We start from the raw sequence: 23478 nt of genomic DNA, 5'->3' as shown, positions 1-23478 counted from the left end.
CAACTTCGATTTTGCGTTTCGCGTCTGCACTCAGAGTCCATAGCTCTGAACCATAGCAAAGAACTGACTCCACCAATGTTCTTCCAAGTCTCTTTTTAGTTGTTGCAGATAAGTTTCGGTCCCACCAGAGGCTGTTAAGACATCCAATAACTTGTTTGCTCTTCTGAATTCGGGTTTGTATTTCTACTTTGCCCAAACCCTCGTTGTTGATAGTAGCATCCAGGTATTTAAATTTGTCTACTTGTTGAATCTGGACGTTATCATTAATGAAGACTTCAAAATAAGCGTTGGAGTTGACAGCTAAGTATTCGGTCTTCTTTAGACTAACCTGAAGTCCCCATTTGTTGTCTTCTTGATAAAGCCTCTTAGTCATGAACTCTAGATCGCATGAGTCCTGCGCAATCACGACCTGATCGTCTGCAAAGCTCAGGGTAAATAGTGTGTTGTCCTCAATGGGTATTTCCATACCTTGACATTTCGTCTTCCATTCCCTAAGGGCTACTTCGACGTAAGCGTTGAAGATCAGAGGAGATAAGCTGCATCCTTGTCGCAACCCTTTTGTGGTGTTAATTGGATTAGATAGCCTGTGTCCTATCTTAACGTACGATTCATTTACTTTATATAGCTCTTTTATTATCTTAAGCAAAGGTCTATCTACTTCTAAGATATTCAAGACTTCCCATATCTTGCTGCGGGGAATAGAGTCGTACGCTTTCTCCAAATCAATAAATGCTAGATGGACTTCTTGATCTACTGCTATCTTTTTTTCCATCACCTGCTGCAGGACAAAAAGATTATCTGTGCAAGATTTCCCCGGTGCGAATCCGCTTTGGTCTTCCGAGATTTTGTCACCAATACTGTCCCTGAGCCTACCCTGTAGCACCTTTCCAAAAAGTCTGCTGACCGAACTGTTAATGCTTAGGCCTCTATAACAAGCGGGGTCGTTACGATTTCCCTTTTTAAAGATGGACACTATGTGAGCCACTCGCCATTCTCGGGGTAGTTTACTTTAATACCGACAAACCAACAAGAAATAGGCATTGAAATTCACAAAAAAATGGAGATGAATAGGTCACACTTTGCGGAAACCTGAGGATCTTAAATGCAAAAAAACGCAACAGAGAAATTTTTGGTCAAATATAAACTCTTATATTTTTGTTATATTTAGCCCTATTTGCATGATTTTTTTTCTCATAGCCTAGAGAGCTATTAGCTAGATACAGCCGAGAGCTATTCTTAGTGGGACACCTTGTATAATTGCAAATAATATAATCAATTACATTTGCAAATACACAGATTATATGATCTCTTTAAAGTTGATAATTTATACGTAGATAATCCTACAACATACATAACGGGGTATACTCAAATAAATTATAGTTAAACTGATACGACTACATAATCCATAGTGCTTATTTTCTTCTATCAAGTATAAGTTTGCATCTTTATTTAAAATGCATTTTGCATGGACAAATTCTCACTCTCACTTAATAAATAAAATTACGAAAAATAATTATGCAAATTCTACAGTAGTTAAATATTGTGCATAAACTGAATGAATATAATAAAATGCATCATAATTCATGTATATATAATATAAAGATTATAAATAAATAGGAAGGTAATTTTTGAGTAATTTGTGTAATTTCATTTATAAACATGAATATTTGTTTAATGTGAAAAATCTTAGTCATAGATTAAAACATTTTATTTCCCTAAATATGCGTATTATCATCTTTTTAAATATATTTTAAATTACTAACATAAGAACCTCAAGAAATTGTTATTTTGATGACAATCCGTAAAATACCGTAGAATCTATTAAAAAACATGTTATAGTAGGCGTTAAATAACATAGGTAATTCAGAAACTAAAATATCTGTTTATACTATACGATCGAAAAAAACCGGCGTCAAAGACAGCTGGGTAATGACAGTTCGGTATATATTTTTTCCTTTAATAGTCATCTTCAAAAATGGTGAAAATTAGTTCATACTACGGAGATACTATACATTTTTACTATATTTATTATTATTAAAATGTTCAAGTTCCAAAAAAATGAATAATTCATTCCTTTTTCTAATTATAAAAAGATGCAAAGTAAAAATAACGTCATGCGTCAGTATAAATACGATAGTGGATTTATTTACAACAATGAACATGTTATACTTTTCAGAACTGTGTTATTAATGCATTAAATAGTTCCGTGTTTATAAATAATACGCAGGTTTTTACAACTTTCTTTAACAGCTTATTGTATGCCGCGGTATAATATAGAGTAAAAATTAGTCATTTTACAGCCTTTTAATTAATTAAATTAATTTTTGTTTGGTTTTACGGCTCCCATAATCGTTTATCAGTTAAGCTGAAGACAAAATCGGTTAAAGATATTTTGCGTCAAAGTAGATTAAGAGATATGCAATAATGTTAGTGCGAAGCATTACTTCCAACGAGTATGATTATTTTCAGACTTTTCTTATGTAGTGTGTTTATTTTTCATCAATGTAAGTCAACAAAAAATTTTCTACTAAAAATTTTCAATATATTTTTATATACACAAAATTATTTAATTATTATTTATGTTAAGTATTTATTATTTATTACATTTCAATATCACTCTTTTTTAATTAAATATGATGCTTTTAATCTTATTTAAATAATAATAATAATTAATTATATATTTATGTTAATTAATTTTCATAAAAATAATATATTATTAAAATTCTATTATAAAGGTCAACCTCGATCAGTTATACGTAAAGTCTATAACTGCAGTAACAATTACAACCGAACAATATATACAAAATACGATGAATCTAATGTTATAGGTATGTAGAAATATAAGTAAAATTATGCTTAAAATTTAACTTTTTAAATTTATAAACAGCGGACACAAAACTTAACGAAATTTCCAAAAATGAATCAGGAACATTCACACCAGATGATATTTCGACACAAGAAATAGAAACGCCCTAATACGACAAAAATTCCTCACTCGACAAGAGTTCCACACTTGAAGCTGAATCGTCTACACTTGATGAAAACACAACAATTGAAACTGAGACGTTGACACCTAATGAGAGTTTATTGATTGAAACTGAAACATCCACACCTGAAGATGAACCGACATTTGAACACGAAACGCCTATAACTGAAGATAGTTCAATAATTAAAATTGACAAAAACTCGAAAATTAAAACGGAGACGTCCGCACCTGAAGATGTATCGGCAAATGAAACTGAAACATCAAAAGTTGAGAAGAGTTCAATAAGTGAAACTAAAACGTCTACACCTGATGAGGCTTCAACAGTTGAGACGCCCACACCTGAAAATGAATCGACAATTGAAACCGAAACCCCAAAAGCTGACGAGAATTCAGAAATTGAATCTGAAACGTCTGTACCTCAAGAAAGTATATCTGAAACTCAGACGTCAACACCAGAAGATACGTCAACACCAGAAGATGAGTCGAAAGTTGAAACTGAAACGTCAAAAATGGATGAGAACTCAACAGCTGAAACTGAAGTGTCAACAAGTGAAACGGAGACATCCGACCCTGAAGAGAACTCGATAGTTGAAATTAAGACGATCACAACTGAAGTAAGCTCGACAAATGAAGCTGAAACGTCTACACCTGAAGACAACCCTACTGAAACGGAGACAATCGCTACTGAAGAGATCTCGACAGTTGAAACTAAGACAACCACAACTGAAGTAAGCTCAACAAATGAAGCTGAAACGTCTACACCTGAAGACAACCTTATTGAAACGGAGACAATCGCTACTGAAGAGATCTCGACATTTGAATCTATGACGACCACAATTGAAGTAAACAAACAAACAAATAAAGCTGAAACGTCTACACGTGAAGACAACTCTGCTGAAACGGTGACGTCCGCCACTGAAGGAATCTCGACAGTTCAAACTAAGACGACTACAATTGAAGTAAGCTCAACAAATGAAGCTGAAACGGAGACGTCCGCTAATGAAGAGATCTCGATAATTGAAACTAAGACATCCACAACTGAAGTAAGCTCAACAAATGAAGCTGAAACATATACACCTGAAGACAATCCTACAACGGAGACATCCGCCACCGAAGAGATCTCGACAGTTGAAACTAAGACAACCACAACTGAAGTAAGCTCGACAAATGAAGCAGAAACGTCTACACTTGAAAACAACCCTAGTGAAATGGAGACATCCGCCACTGAAGAGATCTCGACAGTTGAAACTAAGACAACCACAACTGAAGTAAGATCGATAAATGAAGCTGAAACATCTACACCTGAAGACAATCCTACTACGGAGACATCCACCACCGAAGAGATCTCGACAGTTGAAACTAAGACAACCACAACTGAAGTAAGATCGATAAAAGAAGCTGAAACGTCTACACCTGAAACGTCTACACCTGAAGAAACCCCTACTGAAACAGAGACAGCCGCCGCAGAAGAAATCTCGACAGTTGAAACTAAGACAACCACAACTGAAGTAAGCTCGACAAATGAAGCTGAAACATCTACACCTGAAGACAATCCTACTACGGAGACATCCACCACCGAAGAGATCTCGACAGTTGAAACTAAGACAACCACAACTGAAGTAAGCTCGACAAATAAAGCTGAAACGTCTACACTTGAAAACAACCCTAGTGAAATGGAGACATCCGCCACTGAAGAGATCTCGACAGTTGAAACTAAGACAACCACAACTGAAGTAAGATCGATAAATGAAGCTGAAACGTCTACACCTGAAGACAACCCTACTGAAACAGAGACAGCCGCCGCAGAAGAAATCTCGACAGTTGAAACTAAGACAACCACAACTGAAGTAAGCTCGACAAATGAAGCTGAAATGTCTACACCTGAAAACAACCCTAGTGAAACGGAGACATCTGCCACTGAAGAGATCTCGACAGTTGAAACTAAGACAACCACAACTGATGTAAGCTCGACAAATGAAGCTAAAACGTCTACACCTGAAGACAACCCTAGTGAAACGGAGACATCCGCCACTGAAGAGATCTCGACAGTTCAAACTAAGACAACCACAACTGAAGTAAGCTCGACAAATGAAGCTGAAACGTCTACACCTGAAGACAACCCTAGCGAAACGGAGACATCCGCCACTGAAGAGATCTCGACAGTTCAAACTAAGACAACCACAACTGAAGTAAGCTCGACAAATGAAGCTGAAACGTCTACACCTGAAGACAACCCTAGCGAAACGGAGACATCCGCCACTGAAGAGATCTCGACAGTTCAAACTAAGACAACCACAACTGAATTAAGCTCAACAAATGAAGCTGAAACGTCTACACCTGAAGACAACCCTAGTGAAACGGAGACATCCGCCACTGAAGAGATCTCGACAGTTGAAACTAAAACAACCACAACTGAAGTAAGCTCGACAAATGAAGCTGAAACGTCTACAGCTGAAGACAACCCTAGTGAAACGGAGGCATCCGCCACTGAAGAGACCTCGAGAGTTGAAACTAAGACAACCACAACTGAAGTAAGCTCAACAAATGAAGCTGAAACGTCTACACCTGAAGACAACCCTACTGAAACGGAGACATCCGCCACCGAAGAGATCTCGACAGTTGGAACTAAGACAACCACAACTGAAGTAAGCTCGACAAATGAAGCTGAAACGTCTACACCTGAAGACAACCCTACTGAAACGGAGACATCCGCCACCGAAGAGATCTCGACAGTTGAAACTAAGACAACCACAACTGAAGTAAGCTCGACAAATGAAGCTGAAACGTCTACACCTGAAGACAACCCTACTGAAACGGAGACATCCGCCACCGAAGAGATCTCGACAGTTGAAACTAAAACAACCACAACTGAAGTAAGCTCGACAGTTGGAACTAAAACTGACCACAATTGAAGTAAGCTCAACAAATGCAGCTGAAACGTCTACACCTGAAGACAACCCTACTTGAAACGGAGACATCCGCCACCGAAGAGATCTCGACAGTTGGAACTAAGACAACCACAACTGAAGTAAGCTCGACAAATGAAGCTGAAACGTCTACACCTGAAGACAACCCCTACTGAAACGGAGACATCGCCACTGAAGAGATCTCAACAGTTGAAACTAAGACAACCACAACTGAAGTAAGCTCGACAAATGAAGCTGAAACGTCTACACCTGAAGACAACCCTACTGAAACGGAGACATCCGCCACCGAAGAGATCTCGACAGTTGAAACTAAGACAACCACAACTGAAGTAAGCTCAACAAATGAAGCTGAAACGTCTACACCTGAAGACAACCCTAGTGAAACGGAGACATCCGCCACCGAAGAGATCTCGACAGTTGAAACTAAGACAACCACAACTGAAGTAAGCTCGACAAATGAAGCTGAAACGTCTACACCTGAAGACAACCCTAGTGAAACGGAGACATCCGCCACTGAAGAGATCTCGACAGTTGAAACTAAGACAACCACAACTGAAGTAAGCTCGACAAATGAAGCTGAAACGTCTACACCTGAAGACAATCCTAGTGAAACGGAGACATCCGCCACTGAAGAGATGTCGACAGTTGAAACTAAGACAACCACAACTGAAGTAAGCTCGACAAATGAAGCTGAAACGTCTACACCTGAAGACATCCCTACTGAAACGGAGACACATCGCCACTGAAGAGATCTCGACAGTTGAAACTAAGACAACCACAATTGAAGTAAGCTCAACAAATGAAGCTGAAACGTCTACACCTGAAGACAATCCTAGTGAAACGGAGACATCCGCCACTGAAGAGATCTCGACAGTTGAAACTAAGACAACCACAACTGAAGTAAGCTCGACAAATGAAGCTGAAACGTCTACACCTGAAGACATCCCTACTTGAAACGGAGACAATCGCTACTGAAGAGATCTCGACAGTTGAAACTAAAACGACCACAACTGAAGTAAGCTCAACAATGGAAGCTGAAACGTCTACACCTGAAGACAACCCTACTGAAACGGAGACATCCGCCACTGAAGAGATCGACGACAGTTGAAACTAAGACAACCACAACTGAATTAAGCTCAACAAATGCAGCTGAAACGTCTACACCTGAAGACAACCCTACTGAAACGGAGACATCCGCCACTGAAGAGATCTCGACAGTTGAAACTAAGACAACCACAACTGAATTAAGCTCAACAAATGAAGCTGAAACGTCTACACCTGAAGACAACCCTACTGAAACGGAGACAATCGCCACTGAAGAGATCTCGACAGTTGAAACTAAGACAACCACAACTGAAGTAAGCTCAACAAATGAAGCTGAAACGTCTACACCTGAAGACAACCCTAGTGAAACGGAGACATCCGCCACTGAAGAGATCTCGACAGTTGAAACTAAGACAACCACAACTGAATTAAGCTCAACAAATGAAGCTGAAACGTCTACACCTGAAGACAACCCTAGTGAAACGGAGACATCCGCCACTGAAGAGATCTCGACAGTTGAAACTAAGACAACCACAACTGAAGTAAGCTCAACAAATGAAGCTGAAACGTCTACACCCGAAGACAACCCTAGTGAAACGGAGACATCCGCCACTGAAGAGATCTCGACAGTTGAAACTAAGACAACCACAACTGAATTAAGCTCAACAAATGAAGCTGAAACGTCTACACCTGAAGACAACCCTACTGAAACGGAGACAATCGCCACTGAAGAGATCTCGACAGTTGAAACTAAAACAACCACAACTGAAGTAAGCTCAACAAATGCAGCTGAAACGTCTACACCTGAAGACAACCCTACTGAAACGGAGACATCCGCCACCGAAGAGATCTCGACAGTTGGAACTAAGACAACCACAACTGAAGTAAGCTCGACAAATGAAGCTGAAACGTCTACACCTGAAAACATCCCTACTGAAACGGAGACAATCGCTACTGAAGAGATCTCGACAGTTGAAACTAAAACGACCACAACTGAAATAAGCTCAACAAATGCAGCTGAAACGTCTACACCTGAAGACAACCCTACTGAAACGGAGACAATCGCTACTGAAGAGATCTCGACAGTTGAAACTAAGACAACCACAACTGAATTAAGCTCAACAAATGCAGCTGAAACGTCTACACCTGAAGACAACCCCTACTGAAACGGAGACAATCGCTACTGAAGAGATCTCGACAGTTGAAACTAAGACAACCACAACTGAAGTAAGCTCGACAAATGAAGCTGAAACGTCTACACCTGAAGACAACCCTACTGAAACGGAGACAATCGCTACTGAAGAGATCTCGACAGTTGAAACTAAGACAACCACAACTGAATTAAGCTCAACAAATGCAGCTGAAACGTCTACACCTGAAGACAACCCTACTGAAACGGAGACAATCGCTACTGAAGAGATCTCGACAGTTGAAACTAAGACAACCACAACTGAAGTAAGCTTAACAAATGAAGCTGAAACGTCTACACCTGAAGACAACCCTACTGAAACGGAGACAATCGCTACTGAAGAGATCTCGACAGTTGAAACTAAGACAACCACAACTGAATTAAGCTCAACAAATGAAGCTGAAACGTCTACACCTGAAGACAACCCTAGTGAAACGGAGACATCCGCCACTGAAGAGATCTCGACAGTTGAAACTAAGACAACCACAACTGAATTAAGCTCAACAAATGAAGCTGAAACGTCTACACCTGAAGACAATCCTACTACGGAGACATCCGCCCCCGAAGAGATCTCGACAGTTGAAACTAAGACAACCACAACTGAAGTAAGCTCGACAAATGAAGCTGAAACGTCTACACCTGAAGACATCCCTACTGAAACGGAGACAATCGCTACTGAAGAGATCTCGACAGTTGAAACTAAAACGACCACAATTGAAGTAAGCTCAACAAATGCAGCTGAAACGTCTACACCTGAAGACAACCCTACTGAAACGGAGACATCCGCCACCGAAGAGATCTCGACAGTTGAAACTAAGACAACCACAACTGAAGTAAGCTTAACAAATGAAGCTGAAACGTCTACACCTGAAGACAACCCTACTGAAACGGAGACATCCGCCACCGAAGAGATCTCGACAGTTGAAACTAAGACAACCACAACTGAAGTAAGCTCATCAAATGAAGATGAAACGTCTACACCTGAAGACAACCCTACTGAAACGGAGACCATCGCTACTGAAGAGATCTCTGAAGTAAGCTCAACAAATGAAGCTGAAACGTCTACACCTGAAGACAACCCTACTGAAACGGAGACATCCGCCACCGAAGAGATCTCGACAGTTGAAACTAAGACAACCACAACTGAAGTAAGCTTAACAAATGAAGCTGAAACGTCTACACCTGAAGACAATCCTAGTGAAACGGAGACATCCGCCACTGAAGAGATCTCGACAGTTGAAACTAAGACAACCACAACTGAAGTAAGCTCGACAAATGAAGCTGAAACGTCTACACCTGAAGACAATCCTACTGAAACGGAGACATCCGCCACCGAAGAGATCTCGACAGTTGAAACTAAGACAACCACAACTGAAGTAAGCTCGACAAATGAAGCTGAAACGTCTACACCTGAAGACATCCCTACTGAAACGGAGACAATCGCTACTGAAGAGATCTCGACAGTTGAAACTAAAACGACCACAATTGAAGTAAGCTCAACAAATGCAGCTGAAACGTCTACACCTGAAGACAACCCTACTGAAACGGAGACATCCGCCACCGAAGAGATCTCGACAGTTGAAACTAAGACAACCACAACTGAAGTAAGCTTAACAAATGAAGCTGAAACGTCTACACCTGAAGACAACCCTACTGAAACGGAGACAATCGCTACTGAAGAGATCTCGACAGTTGAAACTAAAACGACCACAACTGAAGTAAGCTCAACAAATGCAGCTGAAACGTCTACACCTGAAGACAACCCTACTGAAACGGAGACAATCGCTACTGAAGAGATCTCGACAGTTGAAACTAAGACAACCACAACTGAATTAAGCTCAACAAATGCAGCTGAAACGTCTACACCTGAAGACAACCCTACTGAAACGGAGACAATCGCTACTGAAGAGATCTCGACAGTTGAAACTAAGACAACCACAACTGAAGTAAGCTTAACAAATGAAGCTGAAACGTCTACACCTGAAGACAACCCTACTGAAACGGAGACATCCGCCACCGAAGAGATCTCGACAGTTGAAACTAAGACAACCACAACTGAAGTAAGCTCGACAAATGAAGCTGAAACGTCTACACCTGAAGACAACCCTACTGAAACGGAGACAATCGCTACTGAAGAGATCTCGACAGTTGAAACTAAGACAACCACAACTGAATTAAGCTCAACAAATGCAGCTGAAACGTCTACACCTGAAGACAACCCTACTGAAACGGAGACAATCGCTACTGAAGAGATCTCGACAGTTGAAACTAAGACAACCACAACTGAAGTAAGCTTAACAAATGAAGCTGAAACGTCTACACCTGAAGACAACCCTACTGAAACGGAGACATCCGCCACCGAAGAGATCTCGACAGTTGAAACTATGACAACCACAACTGAAGTAAGCTCGACAAATGAAGCTGAAACGTCTACACCTGAAGACAACCCTACTGAAACGGAGACATCCGCCACCGAAGAGATCTCGACAGTTGGAACTAAGACAACCACAACTGAAGTAAGCTCGACAAATGAAGCTGAAACGTCTACACCTGAAGACAACCCTACTGAAACGGAGACATCGCTACTGAAGAGATCTCGACAGTTGAAACTAAAACGACCACAACTGAAGTAAGCTCATCAAATGAAGATGAAACGTCTACACCTGAAGACAACCCTAGTGAAACGGAGACATCCGCCACCGAAGAGATCTCGACAGTTGGAACTAAGACAACCACAACTGAAGTAAGCTCGACAAATGAAGCTGAAACGTCTACACCTGAAGACATCCCTACTGAAACGGAGACAATCGCTACTGAAGAGATCTCGACAGTTGAAACTAAAACGACCACAATTGAAGTAAGCTCAACAAATGCAGCTGAAACGTCTACACCTGAAGACAACCCTACTGAAACGGAGACATCCGCCACCGAAGAGATCTCGACAGTTGGAACTAAGACAACCACAACTGAAGTAAGCTCGACAAATGAAGCTGAAACGTCTACACCTGAAGACATCCCTACTGAAACGGAGACAATCGCTACTGAAGAGATCTCGACAGTTGAAACTAAAACGACCACAACTGAAGTAAGCTCAACAAATGAAGATGAAACGTCTACACCTGAAGACAACCCTAGTGAAACGGAGACATCCGCCACTGAAGAGATCTCGACAGTTGAAACTAAGACAACCACAAAAGTAAGCTCAACAAATGAAGCTGAAACGTCTACACCTGAAGACAACCCTACTGAAACGGAGACATCCGCCACCGAAGAGATCTCGACAGTTGGAACTAAGACAACCACAACTGAAGTAAGCTCGACAAATGAAGCTGAAACGCCTACACCTGAAGAAAACCCTACTGAAACAGAGACCATCGCTACTGAAGAGATCTCAACAGTTGAATCTAAGACGACCACAATTGAAGTAAGCTCAACAAATGCAGCTGAAACGTCTACACCTGAAGACAACCCTACTGAAACGGAGACATCCGCCACCGAAGAGATCTCGACAGTTGAAACTAAGACAACCACAACTGAAGTAAGCTTAACAAATGAAGCTGAAACGTCTACACCTGAAGACATCCCTACTGAAACGGAGACAATCGCTACTGAAGAGATCTCGACAGTTGAAACTAAAACGACCACAACTGAAGTAAGCTCAACAAATGAAGATGAAACGTCTACACCTGAAGACAACCCTAGTGAAACGGAGACATCCGCCACTGAAGAGATCTCGACAGTTGAAACTAAGACAACCACAACTGAAGTAAGCTCAACAAATGCAGCTGAAACGTCTACACCTGATGACAACCCTACTGAAACGGAGACATCCGCCACCGAAGAGATCTCGACAGTTGGAACTAAGACAACCACAACTGAAGTAAGCTCGACAAATGAAGCTGAAACGCCTACACCTGAAGAAAACCCTACTGAAACGGAGACCATCGCTACTGAAGAGATCTCAACAGTTGAATCTAAGACGACCACAATTGAAGTAAGCTCAACAAATGAAGCTGAAACGTCTACACCTGAAGACAATCCTACTACGGAGACATCCGCCACCGAAGAGATCTCGACAGTTGGAACTAAGACAACCACAACTGAAGTAAGCTCGACAAATGAAGCTGAAACGTCTACACCTGAAGACATCCCTACTGAAACGGAGACAATCGCTACTGAAGAGATCTCGACAGTTGAAACTAAAACGACCACAACTGAAGTAAGCTCATCAAATGAAGATGAAACGTCTACACCTGAAGACAACCCTAGTGAAACGGAGACATCCGCCACTGAAGAGATCTCGACAGTTGGAACTAAGACAACCACAACTGAAGTAAGCTCGACAAATGAAGCTGAAACGCCTACACCTGAAGAAAACCCTACTGAAACGGAGACCATCGCTACTGAAGAGATCTCAACAGTTGAATCTAAGACGACCACAACTGAATTAAGCTCAACAAATGAAGCTGAAACGTCTACACCTGAAGACAATCCTACTACGGAGACATCCGCCCCCGAAGAGATCTCGACAGTTGGAACTAAGACAACCACAACTGAAGTAAGCTCGACAAATGAAGCTGAAACGTCTACACCTGAAGACATCCCTACTGAAACGGAGACAATCGCTACTGAAGAGATCTCGACAGTTGAAACTAAAACGACCACAACTGAAGTAAGCTCAACAAATGAAGATGAAACGTCTACACCTGAAGACAACCCTAGTGAACGGAGACATCCGCCACTGAAGAGATCTCAACAGTTGAATCTAAGACGACCACAATTGAAGTAAGCTCAACAAATGAAGCTGAAACGTCTACACCTGAAGACAATCCTACTACGGAGACATCCGCCACCGAAGAGATCTCGACAGTTGAAACTAAGACAACCACAACTGAAGTAAGCTCGACAAATGAAGCTGAAACGCCTACACCTGAAGAAACCCCTACTGAAACGGAGACCATCGCTACTGAAGAGATCTCAACAGTTGAATCTAAGACGACCACAATTGAAGTAAGCTCAACAAATAAAGCTGAAACGTCTATACCTGAAGACAGTCCTAATAAAACGGAGACAGCCGCTAATGAAGAGATCTCGTCAGTTGAAACTATGACGACCACAACTGAAGTAAGCTCAACAAATGAAGCTGAAACGTCTACCCCTGAAGACAACCCTACTGAAACGGAGACGTCCGACACTGAAGATATCTCGACAGTTGAAACTAAAACGACCACACTAAAACAGATCTCGACAATTGAAACTAAAACCACAAGATCAACAACGTCTGTACCTGAAGAAAGTTCAACAATTCAAACAGAAATGTCTACATGTGAAGATGTCTCTTCAATCGAAACTGAGACGTCCACACCTGAAGTGAGCCCAAAAATTGACGGTCAGACGACAACATATGAAGAGAGCTCGACAATTACAACAGAAGCGTCCACAGCTGAAGATGACTCTATGCCTGACCACACACTCTCTGTTATGACCGCTTCCCAGATGGAAATCACATCTGAAACGACAATCTTCACTCAGGAAAAAACATCCACATTTGAAATAATGACACCAGACATATTTGACGAGAATATGATATCTAAAAAAGAAACTGCTACACCTGACGAGACATCAACATCTAAAATAGGGACGTCTACAATTCAGACAACAATATCAACAGTTGACCAAAGTCCTACAACTAAAATGTCCATGAGTTCCACAACGGAAGTAACAACGTCTAAAAATGTTGAAACTGGTCCGACGTCTGAAATAACTTCTTCACCAAGAGAGCTAATGACTTCTAATATCACAACTTCCATACCAATTGATATAACTTCCGATAAAACAACAATTACCCCTGAAACTACCACATCAACTACCCCTTCAACTAAAATAAAGACGTCTACAATTGATACAACGATACTAACAACTAAAATAATGTCCACGGTCAAACAGAGTTCCACAACCGAAGTAACTACATCGAAAAATGTTGAAACTAGTCCGACATCTCAAGTAACTTCTTCACAAAGAGAGCTAACGAGTTCTACGGTCACAACTTCCACACCAATTGATATAACTTCCGAAAAATCAACGACTAGCCCTCAACCAATATCATCGACTTTAGAAGTATCCACAAGTACAGGTACAAATACAATAACAACAAGCAGACCAAACAGTACTACAGCGAGTACAGAAAGTACCACGGAAACTTCTAATAATACAACGCCTGTAGAGACTACAACTCCTGGCAGAAAATTAACAACACAACCATCTTCGATAGAAAGCTCAACAACACAATCCACTACTAACATAACAACGCAGTTTTCAACTGTATCCTCAACAAAACAACCATCTACTACACAGACCCCCTCAACAATTGTCCCTATAGGACCGACAAAATTTCCATTTCCAGAAGATGGTAGCTCTTCCAGCAAAGTTAACTCTCTTAATAGTTTACTTCTCGGTGCTCTAGTATTTCTATTGTTTAGCTATGGATAATAAATGTATACTTACCTAGAAATTAAATGTTTATTCTAGTCATTTTTCTTTAAAAAGATCTCTGAAACTTTCAGTATGCAAGTGATATATATAGACTTAATTTTAGTTTAGTTTTTAATGTTTTACCAGAGATCTAAGAAATATAGTTAAATTATATGCATCACTGTACATTCCTTTTTTTTATTAAAAATATATGGATGATACGATAACTTGTTACTTTATCTTTTAATATATACCTGTTTTTTCTTATTATTTTATGTTGGTCTCTTTATCTATACCGGGTGTTTCTCAAAAGTGGCTCACCCCTATAACTTTTTTATTTTTTTCAGATAAAAAAACGAGAATTGGTATGTTAGTATATGACATAAATTATGATTGATTGGCGTATTCAATTGTTTTCGCTCACTTCCTGTTTCACCGGAAATTACTACAACTTTTGATTTTTAAATGGCACCCTCGGTATTTTTTTACTTTATTCGATAGAAAATGACACTGCGAATCGAATGGTATGTCACATGTCAACTTTTGACATACTCTAGAGTGCCATGGCTGTGTTAAAAACACTAATTTTTAATGAAGGAGCCTTGGAAAAATAGATTTGATCGTCTAATGTTTTTAGTATCTTATCCTGGCAGGTTAAAAGATGCCCAAATCGTATTTTTCATCATATCTCAATTTTTTTAAATGAAACGAGGGTGGCTCATTAGCATATTTGGAAAAGGCATTTTTTTACGAATATTTTGATACCACACACTTGGCATTTCGAGTTAAATTTTCGTTATGAACCGCATTTTATAATTTGAAATAAACCATATGCGAAAATGTCAAAAGTTGACATATGTCATTCTATTCAGAGTGTCATTTTCTATCGAACAAAGTAAAAAAATACCGAGGGTGCCATTTAAAAATCAAAAGTTGTAGTCATTTCCGGTGAAACCGGAAGTGACCAAAAACAATTTAATATGTCAATCAATCCTAATTTATGTCACATACTAACATACTAAATCTCGTTGTTTTATCTGAAAAAATAAAAAAGTTATAGGGGGTGAGCCACTTTTGAGGCGCACCCGGTATACCTAAATCAAAAAATGTTCTACTCACTAAGCATATACAGGGTGCTCCTTAATGCCATGCTAATATTTAAAGGCGTGACCTATTCTAAGAGAAAAACTTCATATGTATGTCCTAAACATCTTAAGTCCTGAGATACAGGGTGGTAAATTTTTCTAAAAAAAAATTTTTTTTAATAATAATTCTGACTTAATTACAGATATCTTTATAAAACTCGATACACGTCTTCTATGCATCAAAAATTTGGTGTAAAAAGAATTTTATTGATTTCAACCAGTACCGTCCATACAGGTTTTACATTGAATATTTTTGGAGACAAAAGTGGTACACCAAAAAAAAAATCTCTTAAAATAAATTCTTTTTTTAAAATCTTTTATTTTTTTCGTCCGATGCATAGTTTTTGCTTAAAAAATAAAAGTCAGTGTATTTGCTTAAAAAATAAAAGTCAGTGTATTTCAGGTAGGCAAGTGCATCCATGGCGGGAGGCAAATCCGGACAAGCTGGAATAAGTTTTATTTTGTTTAGTTTGGTGTCGAGAAGCACGTATTAAATTTGCACTCCCCGTAAAGCCCGGATTTAGCCGCCATCTTGGAAAAACTGGCTAAAATTCGGTTTATTTTTCATTATTTGTCAATAACTCAATTTCTATCAACTTTAGTGCAAAATATGTAGAGACCAAAATTAAAGAAGAACTCTATAAAAAACGTTGTATGTTTTTTTTTCGTGCGACCCAAAGTATCGAATTTTACGAAAATTAAAGTTTGATATAATGTACGTGTTCAATATATCCGGGGTTAACTGTACTTGTTATAGACATAATGGAAGAACGCAATTTGCATTATGACCGCAATAACGGACTAAATTTTTATTGACTGGTAGAAAATCAAGTTTAACCGCCTTATCTCTCAGGGAGCTGCCTTGAAGTAAAGTGCCCGGCGCGTTTTTTTTTAGTGATCCCCCCATTTCCAATAGGCCTAATCCACATGAACACCCTGTATATTAAGTTATACTCTAAAACAACAAACAACAAAAAATACTAAAAACAAAGCAGAAAAAAAAACAGACAGTAATAAAAAAGTCAATACTGGATACTAATAAATTATAACCTCAACAAAATTACATTAGAGGTATAGACGAATGTTTTATAATTTATATACAATAATTGAAGAGCTTATATCAATCAAATTTTTTAATAATGTAATATTGTTTAGTTTATAACACTAGATTATAATCCAAAAAGAACAGAGTTTTAGGATAATTCTACATCTATATTTTACTAGTAATGCTGATAAGTAATTTCGGATATAACTCAACTAAACTAATTTTTTGATTTTTTTTTTGGCAAAATAATATATTATATGACGTTTAAAAAACAACTTTCTTATTTAGATACTAAAAAGCGTTTATATTTTTTTATTAAGCCAATCTTTGATGAAAAACCTATTTGAATAGAATGAAATTTTGTAATATTACTTTCAATAAGATGTGAACTACTCTGTAAACTGACTCTCCAATTAACAAGTTTTTAATAACAATTACGTTGTCAACAAGATTACTGATTTTTACTCGTTATATAATAAATACCATACGTAGTTCAGTCATTGGGGATCAAAAAAGGGGCCTGCTTGGAAAAAAGTCCGGAAGTTTTGAAACTTTGCAGGTTTATAGGTTTTGGGGTCCCTAACTAAAATCCATAAAATGCACATTTCCAGACTTGCCGCCGGCGCCGTCATCTTGCCAAGATCGCGTCCGAAATCGGTATTTTGTAAATACCTCGAAAACTATGCGTTTTTCGTAAAAATTTGAAGAGAATAAAATTAAAGAGAATAAAATTTCCTATAAAAAAGGCTATATGAAAATTTTCGCTAAAGTCAACCGTTTAGGCACAAAATCCCTGGAAATTTTACAATTTTGCGTAAAGTATGACATACATATAGTCGATTTTCCGAAATCAAATGTCGATTAGAGTTTCTTCAATTTTGTCATGAAACAGCGGCGTCTCATTAATTTATGAATAATAAATTGTCGTGCTGGACAGCATTCATTGCGAACCAGGTTCAGCATTGGTCTGGTTGTACCAAAGATGCTGAAGAATGGGGTTGGAAGAAAACAAAAACAGGCATTACTCCAGTCGCAACGTTGAAAGATCCAGCTCCAAAATCCCTATTGACATTTTTATCCTGTAAATGCAAAATCAACAACTATGGTAAAGCCTGCGAATGCAGAAAAGCAGGATTAAAATGTTCAATGATTTGTGCATACTGCAATGGGAAATCCTGTGACAACGTCACTGAAGTGTCACTCGACGAATCCGATGAAGAGGAGTTGGACTTGCCTGTAGATATCCCTCTGGCGGCTGAAGATGAAGTGTTGGACGTATTGAGAGACCACCCTGATGAGCCCAGCACAGCAGATACGATCGACTTTACATCAATGAGCCAGGTCCGTCGGGCTTGTGCAGATAAGTTAAAGTTTTTAATTTACCTAGTGGAATAGGCCTCCGGGGAGACCACGTTAAAATAAACGCCCATGTACTTTACCTCTTGGGTGGTTTGGAAACAAGTACACATTTTCAATAATTAAAATTAATTATTCATAAATTAATGAGCGAATTAATGATACGCCACTGTTTTATGACAAAATTGAAGAAACTAAACTAAAACTAGTTTTAGTGAACCCTAATCGACATTTGATTTCGGAAAATTATACATAATATATCATATTTTACGCAAAATTGTCAAATTTCCAGGGATTTTGTGCCTAAACGGTTGACTTTTTCATATAACCTTTTTTATAGTAAATTTTATTCTCTTTAATTTTGCTCTCCTCAAATTTTCGCGAAAAACGCATAGTTTTCGAGATATACATAAAATACCGATTTTGGGCGCCATCTTGGTAAGATGGCGGCGCCGCGCCGGCGGCAAGCCTGGAATTGTGCATTTTATGGATTTTAGTTAGGGACCCCAAAACCTATAAACCTGCATAGTTGCCAAACTTCCGGACTTTTTTCCAAGCAAAAATCCCCAATGACTGAACTAACGATCGAAAAGCGTCAGAGACGGCTAGGAATGATAGTCGATGATGATTTTATTGAGGTCAAGCTCTAGCCGTCATTTATTTGACCGTATGTTTATTTTTTAAGAATACTTAACTACAAGTTGGCCTTAAGATGGTTGTAACTTATCTTTATACTGAGAAAAAATGATTTTTAAATAGTGTAGATTAAAATTCGATAAAAAATATTTTTTACAAATAGATTTGTGGGTCTAGAAATGTTCTATCCCTCTTTAATCTTTCTATAATTACTGTTAATTTTATAATTAGTTTTAAGTTTTTCTATAAATAGTTTTAAGTTTTATGTCAATTTTTAGTAACGTCTAGAGATTGACCTCGCCAAAATTATCATCTTTCACGCCGTTTTTTCGATCATATGGTATATTATTAATATCCAAGGAGGTATATATTTAAATGTAATTATTATATTATTAAAGGCAGATAAAACACATGAACTAAAAAGTCTGATTAGCACTGCCTTATTATGATATTATTTCGGTGCTCGTATTTTAGCAGATTAAATTAAGTTTAATAATGGAAAATTATATTATTTTATGTTAAGTACTTATCATTTCATTATAATTTTTGCACTTTTAAAGTCTACTGTGTAAAATATTTACAATACCTATTTTAACGTTTAATCTTTTTCTAATACAGAATTCGATAGTAACGTAAATGTGGCAACGTAAATGTATATTAAATTAAGAAATCGGAGAGCATTGTTCTTGGTCCAATACCTATCCAATAGACATGATCTGTCATCAACGCCGTAACCATCCACGTCTGTTGAGCGCCCCCTATTAACGGGCTCTGTCACCCCATCCGACATTACTGGTTGAGAGGTACTATCTGGTCTATCGGACGGCACACGCAGGGTCGCAGAGAAAGGGATAGAGCACGTGCAGAAGTTAGGCATTAGAAGGGGGCAATCGAACACCAGCATTGAATAGAAAGACTAAGGAAGGAGTATATCGACAAAATTAGCAAGAGCGTAAAGGGGTTTTAATAGGGCCACCAAATGGAGGGCTCAAAAAATGAGATTTATCGGCAATGGGCATATTTGAAATTTCTATCCCCACTTTTAAGCAGGTTCCTCGGTTTGGCAGTAGAGGCACTGCGATCGATACTGAGACTATATTTTCATTGTTATTATACGGTTCAAGTTTGTTTTTGCTAAAATTATTAGTAGTGGGAACTATCGAATGAATACTATCGAAACATTCGATAGTTGCAATTCATTCGAATAATTCGATAGTTAGTAAGAAAACATTCGTTGAAAACTATTCGAATAAAAATTATCGAATAGATCCGTCATCTGCCTTGAAATATTGTATTCTAGTAATTCGGCAGCAAAAACCATTCATTTATAAAATTCATTCATTTATGAAATTCATTTATTCGTCAGGATCGATTATAATAAAATATTAACTGAATTTTAATTGTCGCCCGGCGACGTAGGTTTCTTTCCGAGAAGCCCGACAGCGGTCGGTGGCAATGCTATGAAAGAAGGCGACATCTTTGATTTTTTGCGGAGTCAGATATAGATAAGGACACATTATTTTTTTTATTGAGGTGCTAGTATTTACACAGAAAATACATTATGAAGGGCGCTGTTGCCATATTTTGGTATTAGTTGATATTAGCAAAGAATATTATTGTTTGGCTTTAGTTAGTTAGGGTTAGTATGTCTATATATTCTGCATTTTTTTAATTAATATTCTGTTCTTACACTGCAATAATACTTGTTATTTTGGATGTAGGAAAAGTTAGTAATGTTTTTAAGCAAAGATTGGTTTAATAAATAATAATAACAGTAATAATTTGTTATACCAATTAACAACAAAATTTAAAATCATTTAATATAAATATTTTTTTTAAGTAGTAGCAAAATATAAACAACAAATTAGATGTCAGAATAATTTATATTAGATCCTATTTAAAAATAATATAGTCTCTAAATTTTTTGTGTGTGGCAACGTTGGTTTATTAAATAATAATAATTACAGAACTAATTTGTTATATTAACAACAAATTTTAAAATCATGAAATATAAACATTTATTAATTTTCTAAGCATGCAGTGTAATGGAAGGAAAATAGAAATGAAAAATTAGAAATCAAAATTATTTATATTAGGTGCTTTATATTACTATTTAAAAATTATATTTACTTTTACTGCATTTACTTTAAAAAATCAATGAAATATTTCTTCGCAAAAAACTACATGTAAGAGAGTTAGCATAAACAAAATACAAACATCGTTAACTTTTTTTTAATTGGCACGTGTAAAACTTTCATTTTAATTTTCTCACCCCATAGTTTGAGTTCGATAACCATTTACTTAATCACATATTTAAATATGATTAAGTTCAACTAATTCATATTATTAAAACATCTAAAATACAAATATGTATTTTTAAAATTAATTGTAAGTTCATCTCATCTCTCTTAAAAATTGCTACTTCTCAAAATTTTCCATTAAAAAATAGACCATATACCATATAAAATTAAATAATTGAAAGATCGGACTACGGAAAACCACACAAATTTTCGGAAAAATTTTGACCACCTGCACATGCACAAAATCGTCAATAAATAAAATTAAAAAATAACTACTATTTTAGTATTTTAACTATTTTAATAAACGCAAAAATAGCACAGTATTTATACGGCGAAGTTATAAACATTTGGAAGAACTAATAATGCACTGACGCATACAAAAATCAAACGAATACTAAATTTCATTTATCAAAAGCATTCGATAGTCGTGGCTCAACGATAACCATTTAGTCGCACGGCGAGGTTGTCACATATGCTTTAGTATACAAATGAATGAATGATTTTATTCGAATAAAACCATTCGATAGTTGAAATCATTCAATCATTAACCATTCGATAGTCTAATTCATTCGATAGTTCCCATCGCTAAAAATTATAGTTAATTTGTTGAATTTTTAGAGTATAACAATGAGTGTTGTGAAAAAAAAACTATACAGTAGAAATAGCTCTGTACCTGGCTGTAGAAGTGGATATTTCAATGAAAAAAAAGCGAAGAAAGAAAAGTAACCCAAAACTTTTCAAAGCTCCTAATGTAAGTAATATGACTATTTATTTATCAGTGTACAGATTTACTTAAAAATCACATTAATAGAGAATATATAATAATGTCAAATTGTAAAGTACTTACTGCAGACCAAAATGTCAATAGAAAACAAAAATAGTTAATTGCAACAAATTAAAAAACATTAATCGGGAGAAAAGTCGAACAAAACTGGCAAAAAATGTGTCCTATAGCTATCATGACATCCTTTTCCTCCTTACTGTGTCTGATGCCTTCCTTGGATCTTTTTATTCAATGAATGATAGGTTAGAGCACATAGAAGAAGAATACATAGATTATATTAATGTGTATAAATCCTACATTATAGTGAGATTATTATATGTGTGGGTGTGGGGTTATTATACTATGGTGGTGAAATTATAGCTTTATATAATTTTGTATATAAAGCTATAATTTATACCGTATGATCGAATAAAAACGGCGTCAGCGATAGCTATGAAATAAATATCGATGACATTTCCCATATACATTTACATATAAAATGACAACGATCTTCATTTCATAGCCATAGCTGAAAAATCGAATAATTTTTTTTCGCGAAATAAACCTCATAGGCGTGTTTCTGGGGTTGAACTATACCACCAGTTAAAATACTTGTATACACCCTGTATACAGGGTGGTGACAATTTCGATGCTCAACATTGGCATCTCAGAAACTACGAGAGATACGCAGTCGGTTAAATGGGACAAAAGTTGCGTAATTAGAAGTTTAACACACGCCTATGAAGAAAACCCCGGTATCTTGATTAGTTTCGGATTTATGTCGAAAAAATGAAAATAATACGTTTATTTTAAGTGACAGTATCTTCAAAACTATTGTATCTACTGCAACCATTGCCTGGAAACGTATATGGTGAAATTTTGATAAAATAATTTAGTACACACTAAAAACACGGTATGTCGCTAGTGGTAGGAAAAATAATTTTTAGAGTTTACTAGTTTATTTGGTTGCCTGTGATATGCATATACAGGGGTCTCCTAATTAATCTAAAAAATAAAAAATCGTTAGAAAACGAATTAAGGCGGGCTCTTAATTGATGAACAAGAAAAACTTAAAAGATCAATTCTGTTGAAAAAAGATGGCCAGTCAAGAAAAAAATATATTTTCTTTAAAAAAGCAGTGGTGTACCATTTATGTTAAGCAAAAAAATAGATTTTTTCTAATTTTTAACATCCTGTAGATCAGAAAGGAAGTACTTTAGACCTAATGGTTATATAAAAATTGTTTTAAGAACACATGAGGAATCACACCATATTTTTTTTAGACTAATTCGAAAACACCCTGTATATTGCCAACTTGACAATGACTGCTGATAAATCAAAAAATACCTTTGCAGTGAAAAAAGCCTGATTTTTATTGAATTTGCAAATACTCGTTTGTTTTTTAATTTTCTATCTATCTAAATTTTAAATATCATAGTCAGAAATAGTTTTATTATTTATTAACTGTAAAAATGGTGTTTTCTTGTTGTGTTGCATCTTGCAAAGAAACTAATAAAACTGCAAAAATGTACGTGTTTCCAAAAGACGATAAGGTATGTATCTTAGATAAAAGAAAATATATGGTATGTATTCGTTGTTTGATTTTTTTTTCGTTC

At 37.1% G+C, this 23478-nt stretch overlaps 2 protein-coding genes and 1 long non-coding RNA gene across 5 annotated transcripts in view; 2 read left to right on the top strand and 1 right to left on the bottom strand.

Moving 5' to 3' along the window:
* LOC115876400 (transmembrane protein 94) overlaps positions 1-23478 on the bottom strand; it is a 66844-nt gene that overhangs the window by 21705 nt on the left and 21661 nt on the right. For 2 of the 3 annotated variants that reach the window (XM_030892173.1, XM_030892175.1), the window contains exon 13: positions 19498-19614. The exons of the other annotated variant lie outside the window; for it this stretch is intronic. In XM_030892173.1, coding sequence (XP_030748033.1) covers positions 19498-19614 — 117 coding nt within the window. The remainder of the gene's footprint in view (positions 1-19497; positions 19615-23478) is intronic. 3 annotated transcript variants of the gene reach the window in all.
* Positions 2390-3057, top strand: LOC115876402. Its single transcript, XR_004049132.1, has 3 exons — positions 2390-2504; positions 2736-2828; positions 2888-3057. It is a non-coding gene; the product is annotated as an uncharacterized LOC115876402 (long non-coding RNA).
* On the top strand, positions 3450-10894 carry LOC115876401 (probable GPI-anchored adhesin-like protein PGA55). Its single transcript, XM_030892176.1, has 2 exons — positions 3450-4153; positions 9194-10894. The coding sequence occupies exons 1-2, from the start codon at positions 3496-3498 to the stop codon at positions 10777-10779; spliced, it is 2244 nt and encodes a 747-aa protein (XP_030748036.1). The 5' UTR covers positions 3450-3495; the 3' UTR covers positions 10780-10894.

Source organism: Sitophilus oryzae, unplaced genomic scaffold, assembly GCF_002938485.1.
Source record: "Sitophilus oryzae breed Bouriz unplaced genomic scaffold, Soryzae_2.0 scaffold_1436_pilon_pilon, whole genome shotgun sequence".
Lineage (NCBI taxonomy): Eukaryota > Metazoa > Arthropoda > Insecta > Coleoptera > Curculionidae > Sitophilus > Sitophilus oryzae.
This window is presented reverse-complemented; position numbering and strand designations above follow the sequence as displayed.